The 12,804-nt window shown below is 48.6% G+C and overlaps 1 protein-coding gene across 3 annotated transcripts in view; it reads left to right on the forward strand.

The window, feature by feature from the left end:
• unm_sa1614 (un-named sa1614) overlaps nucleotides 1-7,455 on the forward strand; it is a 319,542-nt gene extending 312,087 nt beyond the window's left edge. For all 3 annotated transcript variants that reach the window (XM_038803728.1, XM_038803726.1, XM_038803727.1), the window contains 2 exons: nucleotides 571-693; nucleotides 5,345-7,455. In XM_038803728.1, coding sequence (XP_038659656.1) covers nucleotides 571-693; nucleotides 5,345-5,419 — 198 coding nt within the window. In that variant the 3' untranslated portion in view covers nucleotides 5,420-7,455. The remainder of the gene's footprint in view (nucleotides 1-570; nucleotides 694-5,344) is intronic.
• The last annotated feature ends 5,349 nt before the right edge of the window (nucleotides 7,456-12,804 follow it).

Genomic DNA, 12,804 nt, shown 5'->3' on the forward strand with positions numbered 1-12,804 from the left:
TGTTTTAAAAACCAAAGTCTATGGGCAAGATCTTCAAGCACACCCTGCCGCAGGTTTCCCAGCAGGGTGGAGGGGATTCAGTGGGAAACCTCATGGACAGCAGCGGGACCAGAAGGTCCCACCGCCGGCCAACAGAGGGCCTTCTCCCGTCGCCGAGAAAGCCGCGTGGAAGCCAAGAACCTCGCCCTATGTTTCCATCTTCAACAGCTGGACTTTCATAAAAGAGCTGTTCCCTGCAACACTGCTATCCTTATGACTACACAATACTGGATCTTCCAACTGAAGGAGCCCAGTGCAGTTGAGAGAAGGGTAGAAAGACTGAAGGAGAGAACTAATTAATTAAAGTCTAGTCGGGCATTATTATTTATTTAATAAACGCAAAATAATGCAGATGCTGGAAATCTGAAATAAAACAAATAAAGCTGGAAATACCAAGCATCTGTGGAGAGAGAAGAGAGTTAACATTTTGAGTCCATATATGGACTCAACATTAACTCTCTCCCGACAGATTCTGCCAGAAGTGAGTTTTTCCAACATTCTATGTTTTTATTATAATTATTTATTTTACAGACAAAACCCAGAATTCGTAGAGGAAGAGCCATTTTCAATTGCACGGCAGATCATGCTGATGAGCTTACATTCAGGGAGGGAGAGGTGATAGTAGTTCTCGGAGAGGAAGATCAGGAGTGGTGGGTATGTATCTATCAAAAGTTCTCCGGTTATGCTGCCATGCAGAGGTATTCTGTTTGGTGCTGATGTTTTCTTTACTTTGTTGCTCTTATCACTTCGCACTGAAATGAATAATCATTTCTTTCTCACCCCCATTGTTGTGTAACCAAAAAGGTTAGATGGGGTTATTGGGTTACGGGGATAGGGTGGAAGTGAGGTCTTAAGTAGATCGGTGCAGATGTGCCGAATGGCTTCCTTCTGCACTGTATGTTCTATGTTCCCTTGTAACCTCCTTATGTCCTGTTCACAACTTACTTTCCTACCCATCTATGTGTCATCAGCAAAATTTAAAAACCATGGCCGGGATTCTCCCCTACCCGGCAATGCGGGGGGTCCCGGCGTGTTGGAGTGGCGTGAACCACTCCGGCGTCGGGCCGCCCCAAAGGTGCAGATGTCTCCGCACCTTTAGGGGCCAAGCCCTCACATTGAGGGGCTAGGCCCATGCCGGAGTGGTTCCCGCTCCGCCGGCTAGTGTGAACAACCTTTGGTGCCACGCCAGCCGGGGCCGAAAGGACTTCTCCGGCCGGCGTAAGTCCGCGCATGCGCCGGAGCGTCAGCGGCTGCTGAGGTCATCCCGGCGCATGCGCAGAGGAGGGGGTCTCTTCTGCCTCCGCCATGGTGAATCATCTGGCGCATCATCCTGCCCATGATGTCCCAGCACTGATCCCTGTGGCACACCACTCGTTTCATCCTGTCAAGCAGACAATGGCCTACTGTTTCCTGTTAGCCAGCCAATCTTCTATCCATGCCAATATGTAACCTCCTACACCACGAGCTTTTATTTTCCACAATAACCGTTAATGGGCACCTTATCAAATGTTACAGTGTCACAACAGCATCTACAATGTTTTAAATAATTTTGTTCTGGCTGTTGTTTCAGAGGCATCCATTATTTAAAGTTCACTGCCAATGAAGTACATTGTCTCTGAGCTGGCAATGTGATATATAGGGCCACGCACAGTTGATGCCCTATGGAGACATTAACGTATTAGTGGATAATAGGGATCAGTGTAGTATATGAATTTGAATTGGTGTCCAGTACTGAGAGTACTGCATTACCAGAAGAATCATTCTTCATTTAATACTGAACTTTTGACTGCCAATTCAACTTGACATCCCTATGCTAATTCAAAGAATAGCAGGCAATACTTTAAGTGTGTCAGCCAAAATTCTCCTCAACCTATGCCACTCAACAAAGATTAACTGGTCATTCCTTTCATTGCTGACTATAGCATGTTGGTGGTGAAGAGTGATAGCCACATAATTCTGGAATGTTATGGGATGTTCTTTGATGTGTTGAGGCAATAGAAATACTGTAAGCAAAACAGTAGACCTATAATTAGCAAAATAATCCCAATCTAAATAGACCGGTTCACAGATCAGAATTAGATTAATGCCCTGGGAATGTTGCTATTAAACCAGTTTCATATGATAAATTTTGACTGTATTCATAACTGTTATCCACTTCATACAAATCATATAGCTGGGGTGGATTGTAGCACAGTGGTTAGCACTGTTGCTTCACAGCGCTAGGGTCCCAGGTTGAACTCCCAGGTTGGGTCTCTGTCTGTGTGGAGTCTGCACATTTTTGGATTGGATTTGTTTATTATCACGTGTACCGAGGTACAGTTAAAAGTATTTTTCTGTAAGCAGCTCTAACAATTAAGTAAATGAAAATAAAATAAAAAGAGAATACATAATAGGGCAACACAAGGTACACAATGTAATTACATGAAGCATACAGGAGTGTAGTATTAATAAGGTCAGTCCATAAGAGGGTCGTTTAGGAGTCTGGTAACAGCGAGAAAGAAGCTGTTTTTGAGTCTGTTCGTGCATTTCTCAGACTTTTGTATCTCCTGCCCGATGGAAGAAGTTGAAAGAGTGAGTAAGCCAGGTGGGAGGGGTCTTTGATTATGCTGCCCGCTTTCCCAAAGTAGCGGGAGGTGTAGATGGAGTCAATGGATGGGAGGCAGGTTGGTGTGATGGGCTGGGCGGTGTTCATGACACTCTGAAGTTTCTTGTGGTCTTGGGCTGAGCAGTTGTCATACCAGGCTGTGATGCAGCCAGATAGGATGCTTTCTATGGTGTATCTGTAAAAGTTGGTAAGAGTTAATGTGGACATGCCGTATTTCCTTAGTTTTAGTTTGAGGAATTATAGGCGCTGTTGTGCTTTCTTGGTGGTAACGTCGACGTGGATGGAACAGGACAGATTTTTGGTGATGTGCACCCTTAGGAATTTGAAGCTGTTAACCATCTCCACCTTGGCCCCATTGATGCAGACAGGGGTGTGTACAGTTCTTTGCTTCCTGAAGTCAATGACCAGCTCTTAAGATTTTCTGGCATTGAGGGATAGATTGTTGTCATGGCACCACTCCACTAGGTTCTCTATCTCCCTTCTGCATTCTGACTCGTTATTCGAGATCCGGCCCATAATGGTCGTATCTTCAGCAAACTTGTAGATGGAGTAGATGGAACCAAATTTTGCCACGCAGTGTATGTGTACAGGAAGTATCGTAGGGGGCTAAGAACGCAGCTCCGGTATTAAGGACTATTGTGGAAGAGGGGTTGTTGTTTATTCTTACTGATTGTGGTCTGTGGGTCAGAAAGTCGAGGATCCATTTGCAGAGCGAGGAGCCAAGTCCTAGATTTTGGAGCTTTGATATAAGCTTGGTTGTGATTATGGTGTTTAAAGCAGAGCTGTAGTCAGTAAATAGGAGTTCTGATGTGGGAGTCCTTGATGTTGAGATGCTCTAGGGATGTGTGTAGAGCCAGGGAGATGGCGTCTGCTGTGGACCGGTTGCAGCGGTATGCGCATTGCAGTGAGTGAAGGCGTTCTCCGTGTCTGCATGGGTTTCCTCCAGGTGCTCCAGTTTCCTCCCACAAGACCTGAAAGATGTGCTGTTGGGTAATTTGGACATTCTGAATTCTCCCTCTGTGTACCCGAACAGGCGCCGGAGTGTGGCGACTAGGGGATTCTCACAGTAACTTCATTGCAGTGTTAATGTAAGCCTACTTGTGGCACTAATAAAGATTATTATTATAGCAACATGTCTCAGAACACTCAAGAGGAGGAATGATGAACACCTTGCAAAAAGTGAGCCAAATGTTAGGATAATTTTCAGGTGGCTTTTAAAGAAAGGAAGTTAACAAGATGAAGATGTAAAGGCAGCGTCTTCCAGAATGCAATAATGATGCGATAGCCAAAAACAGTCTGGGCAGTCTGAGAGCTCAATAGATACAGTATCTGGAGTTAGATGAGTGAAGGGAACTTGTGCTAAAATAAGAAAAAGGCTCACATTTATATTGTGCTTCATGTCCCAGGTCCCACAAAGAAAAGAATTTTAAAAATGACCAATTATTTGTCTTTGCTTGTGTTAACAACAGAAATATTGACCTGAAGAATTCTCTGATATTCTTCTTTAACAGGCAGATTGCATCTTAATGTAACAGTCCATCCAAAACACAAGTGCCATTTTTAAGTCTCAAAACCATTTTAAGGTTAACACCTCAGTGGTAAGCTGCAAGTGGCAAATGGTCCCCAGGTACAGCGTGCATAGAGGCCAAAAATCAGCTGTCTTCTGTACAGAGCCTGTCGGCCAATCAGGCCTAACTGCAGGAGGAGTGATTTGGATTGGGGTTAAAGGGGGAGAACAGACCAGTAGAAGGTTGCTGTAATTTAGCTTCTCCCAAGTCCTGCACAAACGCACCCTCCCCAAAAAATAAAACTCCCAAGCTCTTTTGGAAGCAGCTTTTGCATGTCTCTTTCAGATTGCTCCAAACCTGGTATAATTGGCCCAGTGTACTCAGTGCATGCTCTTCATATTTGTACATAGTAATTATTAACCTACCCCAACTTGCGTAGCATCTTCCTACTTTGAGCAGGATTGCTGAGTGTTCATTTAATGGCACGCCTGAAAATTGAATCAGTCATTGAATCATTACGGTACAGAAGGAAACCATTTGACAAATCAGTCGGGCATTAAGCATGTCATAGAATTTACAGTGCAGAAGGAGGCCATTTGGCCCATCGAGTTTGCCAAGTGTCCAAGGTGTTCATCTGAATTTCTTCTACTGGTTGTGTTTTTCAATCAGCAGTGACAATTACCCCGGCATCCCCAACTAAGCAGCATTCATTCTCTTTTTTGTAAGTAAATTTAGAGTACCCAATTCATTTTTTCCAATTAAAGGGCAATTTGGAATGGTCCATCCACCTATTCTGCATATCTTTGGGTTGTGGGGGTGAAACCCACGCAAACACGGGGAGAATGTGCAAACTCTACACGGACAGTGACCCAGAGCTGGGATAGAACCGGGGACCTCGGCACCGTGAGGCAGCAGAGCTAACCCACTGCACCACCGTGCTGCCCTAGCACTCACTCTCAACTGCATTCAAGTGTAGTTTGTTCAAGTCCTGGAATGGACTTGTACCTACGGCATTCTGGCTTAGAGATACAAATATTGAAATAAAGCTGACAAAATGTTGAGATTTTTAAATTCTGTGAAATAATAGTACACCTTGCATATTACATTGCAACGTTTCAATAATGGGCATTCGCAAAGCCCTCCAAATGTTAACTTAATTTAAGTGACAGTTCACTTTTCTTTCCTTTGATAGAATGGCTACATCGATGGACAGCCACACAGAAAAGGTCTTTTCCCAGCATCTTTTATCAAGTTGCAAACAAGCTAACAGATCCCAGCCTTCAGCCTGATCATCTAATGATAAGTGAGATGAGACCAATGTCATTTGCTTCTTCTGAATCATTTACTCCTTGAAGTTTGAGGCATCTATCAAGTTTGCTGAAAGGCAGTCGTCATTTGAAAGTCATCTCTAATGACCGTGAACATGAACATTTCTTCTAATGCAATAGCCCTTCTGAGCGGAGAAGTTATACTGGTTCATTGTCCAATTTAGTGAAACCCGAATTAGTGGGTCACTTTCAGGAAAGATCCAGATTACTGTTAAGGCTGATGGCTGTTTAATTAGTATTGCGCTAATTGTATATGCTATTGTTTGTTGGTATATTTAAAAAATGTTTCCAACAAGTGAAATTATTCAATTATAAATGTTTAAGAATTTGAAATGGTCATCAAACACCATTGTTTTGAATTAGCCAAATATATATCATATATATATGTTATATATGAAAAAGCGTAGTGTTAAAAATGGTTGTGCTTGAAGAGATCAACACATGAGCACATTGACTGGTGTCTGTCACCTGCTTTCTTTGTCACTTCAGAATAATTCTTTTGAGCAAGCAGAAATTATGACAATCCATGATGAGAAATAGCCTCCAAGTGGCAGGGGAGGATGAATGTGAGAAAAATTATGGAAGATTTTATGTATTTTTATTTTTAAAGATGGCATGTAATAATTTAAAATTGATAAATGTTCATGACAATGAATTCCTATATTGTTATTGAAATATGGTGGACTTTGGATTATAAAATCTAGTTTGGATTTGTGTCTACCGTGCAGAAAATGTGTTTATGTGGATGACTGAAATTCAGAATATGGATTAAGATTGAAATTAAAAGCATTTCCTCTCCCCTACCCCCACCCCCTTTCAAATATATGCCAGGAAGGAGGGGATAGATTATATTAATTAATTTTAGCTTATAATTGTGAATGGCTGCACAGATTTGTATGCGGTGAATTTATACAAGTCAACTACCTCTTTGGAATGTGAAATGAAAATAAAGTACTGGAAATACTCAGCATCTGTGGAGAGAGAATCAGAGTTAACATTTCACGTCAGATAAAGAGTCATATTGAACTCAAAACGTTAACTCTGTTTCTCTCTCCACAGATGCTGCCAGACCTACTGAACTTGTCCAGCACTTTCTTATTTTATTTCTGATTTCCAGCATCTGCAGTATTTTGCTTTTATCTTTGGAGCGTAAACTGTGTTTCCTTTTGGAAGTGGTACAAGTCTCAGTAAGGGAAATCAGGAATGCAGCAGCACCATCTAGAGTTTGAACAAAGAAGCCATGAAGGTGGCTTGTGGACCTTGCAACCACTTTATGCAAAAAGATCATGCTGCATAAGGTCGTAAATATGCTACTGAATTTGCATACAGCGTAAATTGTGACTCTGCTATCACCACTCCCTCCCCCATGGTCAAAATGATCTTGGCGTCATAAAAAATTAAACAAATAAAACTCAAATATCAACTCATCATATTTACTGCCAGGTTAACTGGTAAATAACTGGTATTAGTCCCAATCATGGGTTTGTTCACTTTTCATTCACTGTTAATCTGATCTGAAAATACAAGTGAAAATGTATGAAGTCACTATTAAATTGAAATGAAGTCAGCTCAGCACACCAGAGAAAGCTCTGAATGAAAACTGGATTTATTCTAGATTGGGACCACATAAACTGTTGATGCATTGGTGATTTTATTCCTAATTACCCCTCCTGCCCCTCCCCAACACCTCCAGCTGAAATGACTCACACATACTGCCCCTGTCACTATGGCAGTGAGATTCACAATCACATGATTTGTACAAATAGGGCTCTGTATTTCCAATTAAAGATAGCAACCAGAGTAAAGACCGATCTGACTAGACCAGTGCAATCTGAGAACGTGTTTCTTGGTATGGTCAATGGAACAGAATTCCAATTCGTATTCCTGCCTACTGTACTGAATATTCTTTGTGTATTTTGAAGGTGAATGGCACCTTAATTATAATTGTGAATAAATTGAAAGCTCAGTTAATTACTTAATTGTTATGTCTCATTTTATCATTTGAGTTTTCTCCTCATCCTGCTTGCAGAATAAGGCAGTTTTTCAATGACAGGGCTGTGCCTCTGATAACCAAAAAGACATTTTACATTAATGGTTACATTTCGACCAGTTCAAACCAAAGTCAGATTCAGAGAGGGGGGAGAATCGAGGAGACCCAAAATGGCTTTTAGGCCGGTGGGATTTCCCCGCTCGATTGGACTCAACCCCTGCCAATGACATAATGGGAATCCTGACTTTAAAATTCGGGATCCCACTTTTCATCGATGTAACTGTACATATCAGGACTGCACCTTATAGTGGGAAGATGAGTTAACTGAAAAAAATCGATTCCACCCAACATTTATTATCACTCGGAAGCAAAAGACACAAAGCAGATTTTTTTGCAATGCAGTGTTTGACTTGCAAATGTTGGTATCAAAAACCAGAACCTCTCTCAGAATATTTCAAAATATAACCTGGACACCTCTTCAAGTCTGGAATCCTATCTCAAAGCCCCAGAAATAGATTGCTGAACTAAGGGAGTCGGAATGCTGCCCGATCCCAGGAATTCGCTTGTAGTCCAGACAGGTATCACAGGTAATCTTCTGGAAAGATTAATCCCATCACTGCTGGAGATGCAGACCCAGAACCAGGATTTACAGGACAGGGTGTCAGCAACTTCCCAACCATCTTCAGGTGCAGGAAATCATGCTAACAATGCGTGGTACCCAGGCCAACACCAAATGGATGGCAGCCACAGTGGAAGCCTTGGGTGAGAAGGTCACAGCCATGGGTCAAGACATCCAAGGCCTGGGGCACAGGTGGACGATGGCGGAGGCTCAGGACAGGGCAGCCAGTCACAGGGAGCCATGTACCAGGCCCACATGGACATTGCTGCGGCGTTCTAGAGCTTGGCCCAGTCTCAAAGAGTCATGGTTGAGGGTGTTGAGAGCATTGGCTGGGTGCTGACTGACTTGGGTCAGTCACAGAGACATATGAAAATGAAAATTGCTTATTGTCACGAGTAGGCTTCAATGAAGTTACTGTAAAAAGCCCCTAGTCGCCACATTCCGGCGCCTGTCCGGGAAGGCTGGAGGGATGTGTCCCAATACCTATGCTCCATGGTGGAGGGCTTCAAGACAAGAGTGGGCCTCCATACTGGCAACGCCAGATGACGGTGGAGCTTCCGGAGCTCACTCGGGCCTCACTCCATCCCATGGACTAGCCATGGGGCCATCGACCAACCCAAGGGAGGCGGACGTGATGGGGCCCATGCCGGTGCCCCCCTAGGGGAGGTGCTGGAGCACATCAGCAGCGCCTGCCCTAGGGTTGCTGGCGCCCCGGGCAAGCTGAACTTCGGCGCCCTTCGGGGGGGGCGGGGCCGGGCAGAGGCGGGGGGCGGGGCCGAGGCGGGGGGGCCGAGGCGAGGGGGGGGGCCGAGGCGGGGGGGCGGGGCCGGGGGGCGGACGGAGGGCGGACAGAGGGGGGGGGGGCGGTGGGAGGGGGCCGCACTGGGGGAGGGCGGCCACCGCGCATGCGCTGGTTGGCACCGGCCCAACTGCGCATGCGCGGGACCCGAATCTCTGGCGCCCCCTAGCACATGGCGCCCCTGGCGACTGCCCGAGTTGCCGGTGCCTTGGGCCGGCCCTGCACCTCAGCACTTTTGTATCTCCCCCACCTGACACTGTCTAACTTTCTTCAACTCTGATACTGTCACACTTCTCAAAAAACAAACTTGACCTTTTCACCTTCACATTTTAATTCTCCATCTCCCATTCCTCTCCAAAATTCTTGGGAGAAATTCTCCTGGGCGGAATTCTCCATTTGACAGACTAAATGCTGATACCAGGACTGAATCGCAGGAGCTCTACGGTCATGATAGAGGTTCCAGTCCCGGAGTCATTCAGGACATGCTAATGGGTCAGCACTGGCGCCATGTGGAACTAGTGCAATTCCAACACACGCTGCCGTGTGATTCGCCGCGTCAGGATTGCTACTCAAGGCTCCACTCCTCCTTCACTCATTCCAGCCACCAAGATGTCACCCCAAAGAGCAGCACCAAGGTTCGCCGCTGTAGAGATGGAGACCCTGCTGGGCGCCATGGAGAACAGGAGAGGTGGGACACCCCTTTCCCCGGGGTGGGAAGGAGGCTGCCACCTGCAGATGTCCACTGGGCCTGGGTGCAGGTGGCAGAGACCATGAGCCGCACCACCAGGATTGGGCAACAGTGCAGAAAGAAGCTGAATGATCTCAGGGCGGGTCACCAGCTTTGTGCCCTTGGCACCACTCCCGCAACCCATCACACCCCCCATCCCCATGTCACCCCTACCAGGTGGGCAGTAGGCAGCACAGGTGAGGTTGGGCAACCCACAGGCCAACCACAGTGAGTCAGTCACCACCAGTGTCCCTTGCACCAACTCCCGTCCCACACACCCATAGCACCCCCAACTACCTGAGGGTGATTGAAACCCAGCCCCCTGCCCCTTACCACAAGGGAAATTGAACCCCATCCACCAGCAGTCCGCCCAATCCCCACATGCCAACTCCCATACTGCCCGCCATGGCTGGGTGCCCTGCACACACAGGCCACAGGCTGTGGACCCCCTGTGCTGCCCAGCACACGGTCCTATCTGTCCCCCCCAGGGGGTGACCTACAACCACAGGGAACGGGAGAATAGCAGAGGGTACTCGCCGGATGTGCGGCCCCTCGTTGTCCCAGAGCAGAGAGCGATGGCCCTCGTCGGTGGGATTGCAGAGCCAGCAGTCACAGAGGTCGGCACTGGAGATCCAAGTGAACCTCAATGAATTGCAACGTCCCTGTGGCACGTGAGTCACCCCTCCCCCCACACCACGCCTACCCGTCATAGAACAGTACAGCACAGAACAGGCCCTTCGGCCCTCGATGTTGTGCCGAGCAATGATCACCCTACTCAAACCCACGTATCCACCCGTAACCCAACAACCCCCCCCCCCCCCCCCCCCCCCCAATAACCTTACTTTTTAGGACACTACGGGCAATTTATCATGGCCAATCCACCTAACCCGCACATCTTTGGACTGGGAGGAAACCGGAGCACCCGGAGGAAACCCACGCACACACGGGGAGGACGTGCAGACTCCGCACAGACAGTGACCCAGCCGGGAACCGAACCTGGGACCCTGGAGCTGTGAAGCATTTATGCTAACCACCATGCTACCGTGCTGCCTCGTGTCATCTAACCATGTGCCTCGTCTGTCTTGCAGGATCATGTGGCAATGAGGCGGGTCCATCTGGGGTCCTTTGCCCCCAGCCGCAACCCACTGGGTGATGAGGCGGGGACCAGGTGGTGACCCCAGCCCCGCCCCGCAAACCCCCAACACCCCAGAGCACAGTCCGGTGGCGACACCGACTTCTCGTCAGTGCTGCCACCAGCACCCTCCACCATCCCAGAGACACTCACCTCGGTTGGGCACTTTAGTGAAGAGGTTCCTGGGACACACGACACACATGCTGCGGTACATCAGGTGGATGTAGGAACCCATGAGGGATAGGACAGTTGGAGGGCGACCCGACCCCATGGACCAGCTGCCGTCCAGACGGGCTTCTGGAAAGGGCGGTCCCATCAATGCTGGAGATGTTGGCATAGAACCGGGGACTAGAGGAGGGGGTGTCATAGAACCGAGGACTAGAGGAGGGGGTGTCATAGAACCGGGGACTAGAAGAGGGGGTGTCATAGAACCGGGGACTAGAAGAGGGGGTGTCAGCACCTGCCTACTGCCCATGCGTGTCACCCAGGCCAACGTGGATGGAGTCCTTGGTGGAGGCCTTGGGTGCGAAGGTATCAGCCGTGGGTCAGAATGTCCAAGGTCTGGGGCACTCTGTGTGGCGGTGGACTGAGTACAGGACAGGGCAGCCCTGTCACAGGCAGCCATGTACCAGGGCCACATGGGCATTGTAGCAGCGCTCCAGAGCTTGGCGTAGTCACAATGGGTCATGGCTGCGAGCTATGGCTGGCCTAAACTAGTGCCAGAGTGACATGGCACAGTCCCTGTGCTCCATAGCCGTGAGCGTCAAGGCCTGGTCGAGACGAGGAAGGGCCTCGAGGACTGGCAGCCCCAGCTGGTGGTGGGGCTCCCTGAGCTCGCTCTAGCCACACCCCCATCCCAAGGAGTAACGCGATGTCCATCGGGCACCCAAGGGAGGTGGTGATGTGCCCGTGCCGATGACTCCCGCAGGGGAGGTGTGAATACCTCAGCGCCTCGGAATCCCACACGCCCCACCATCCCTGGCACACCCGATAGGCAGAACAGGGTGGCCACACATCACCTGTGGCACCGGAACATTGCCTGGCCCATCCAGGTCCAGTCGCTCCAGAAAACAGTCGCCAAAGGAGACCCAGGTCACATGGCAGGAAACGCAGCAGGCAGTCTCCACATCCAATGTACCGCCTGGGGACCCATCTAGACGGAGTGTTTGGACACGCAAGATTAGTAAAGGTAGACACTAAGTTGGCACGGGTGTTAGCAATATAGGCTAGGGCACAATAACTTGTATATATCACAATAAACAACTGTTCACCGACGTTCCAAACTGCCTCAGACCTCTGAAATGTGAGGGATGGGCTGAGCTTAGTGCAGAGGATGTTGCCGGGGTTGGGCGGTGGGCATGGGTCAGGACACCCAGGGCGGTCGGAGGTTACCCCCAAAGTCATCCTTGGAGATAGCAGGGCGCGGGGCCAGATATATGGGGCACCCTGTGATAGGGTCTACCCAGTGAGTGACCCAGCGCCCCACACCACCCCAATACCAAACCTCACCCCCACAACCCGGACACCATGCCCACACCCCCAGGGGTTCAGTGGCACCGTGAGATGGAATGGCCACCACGCATGGAGGGATCTCCTGGACAGACAATGGGATGTGCTTCCGAGGGCAGGAGTCAGACTTTGTTAAGCGATGTGGTGCACCGGAGCTCATTGGGGAGGGGGTTGTGATCATCCTCCATCCCATGGACCGCTGATACTGACTGCCAAGTCAGGGCCCCACCCCATAGTGAAGATGGGAAGCCCAGAGGGGGAGGGTGGGGTGGAATGTTTGGCCTGTCAGTGGCCAGGTCGCCTAAACGGTGAACCTGGAGGCGATCAGGTTGTCCCATGCACGGAGGCCCTGGCACACATGTTGTATGGCCTCCAGTGGCTGCCCATGTCCTGCAGATCCTGGACCTTCTCTGCATCCTCCTTGTTGGACGAAGTATTCATCCTCCTTCTCCTCCAACAGGTCACCCCTCTGCTGTGCAATGTTGTGGAGGACGGAGCCGGCCACCATCATGTGAGAGACTCTCACGGCTGGAAGGTCCTGCCAGAGC

This window comes from Scyliorhinus canicula, chromosome 7 (genome assembly GCF_902713615.1).
Source record: "Scyliorhinus canicula chromosome 7, sScyCan1.1, whole genome shotgun sequence".
Lineage (NCBI taxonomy): Eukaryota > Metazoa > Chordata > Chondrichthyes > Carcharhiniformes > Scyliorhinidae > Scyliorhinus > Scyliorhinus canicula.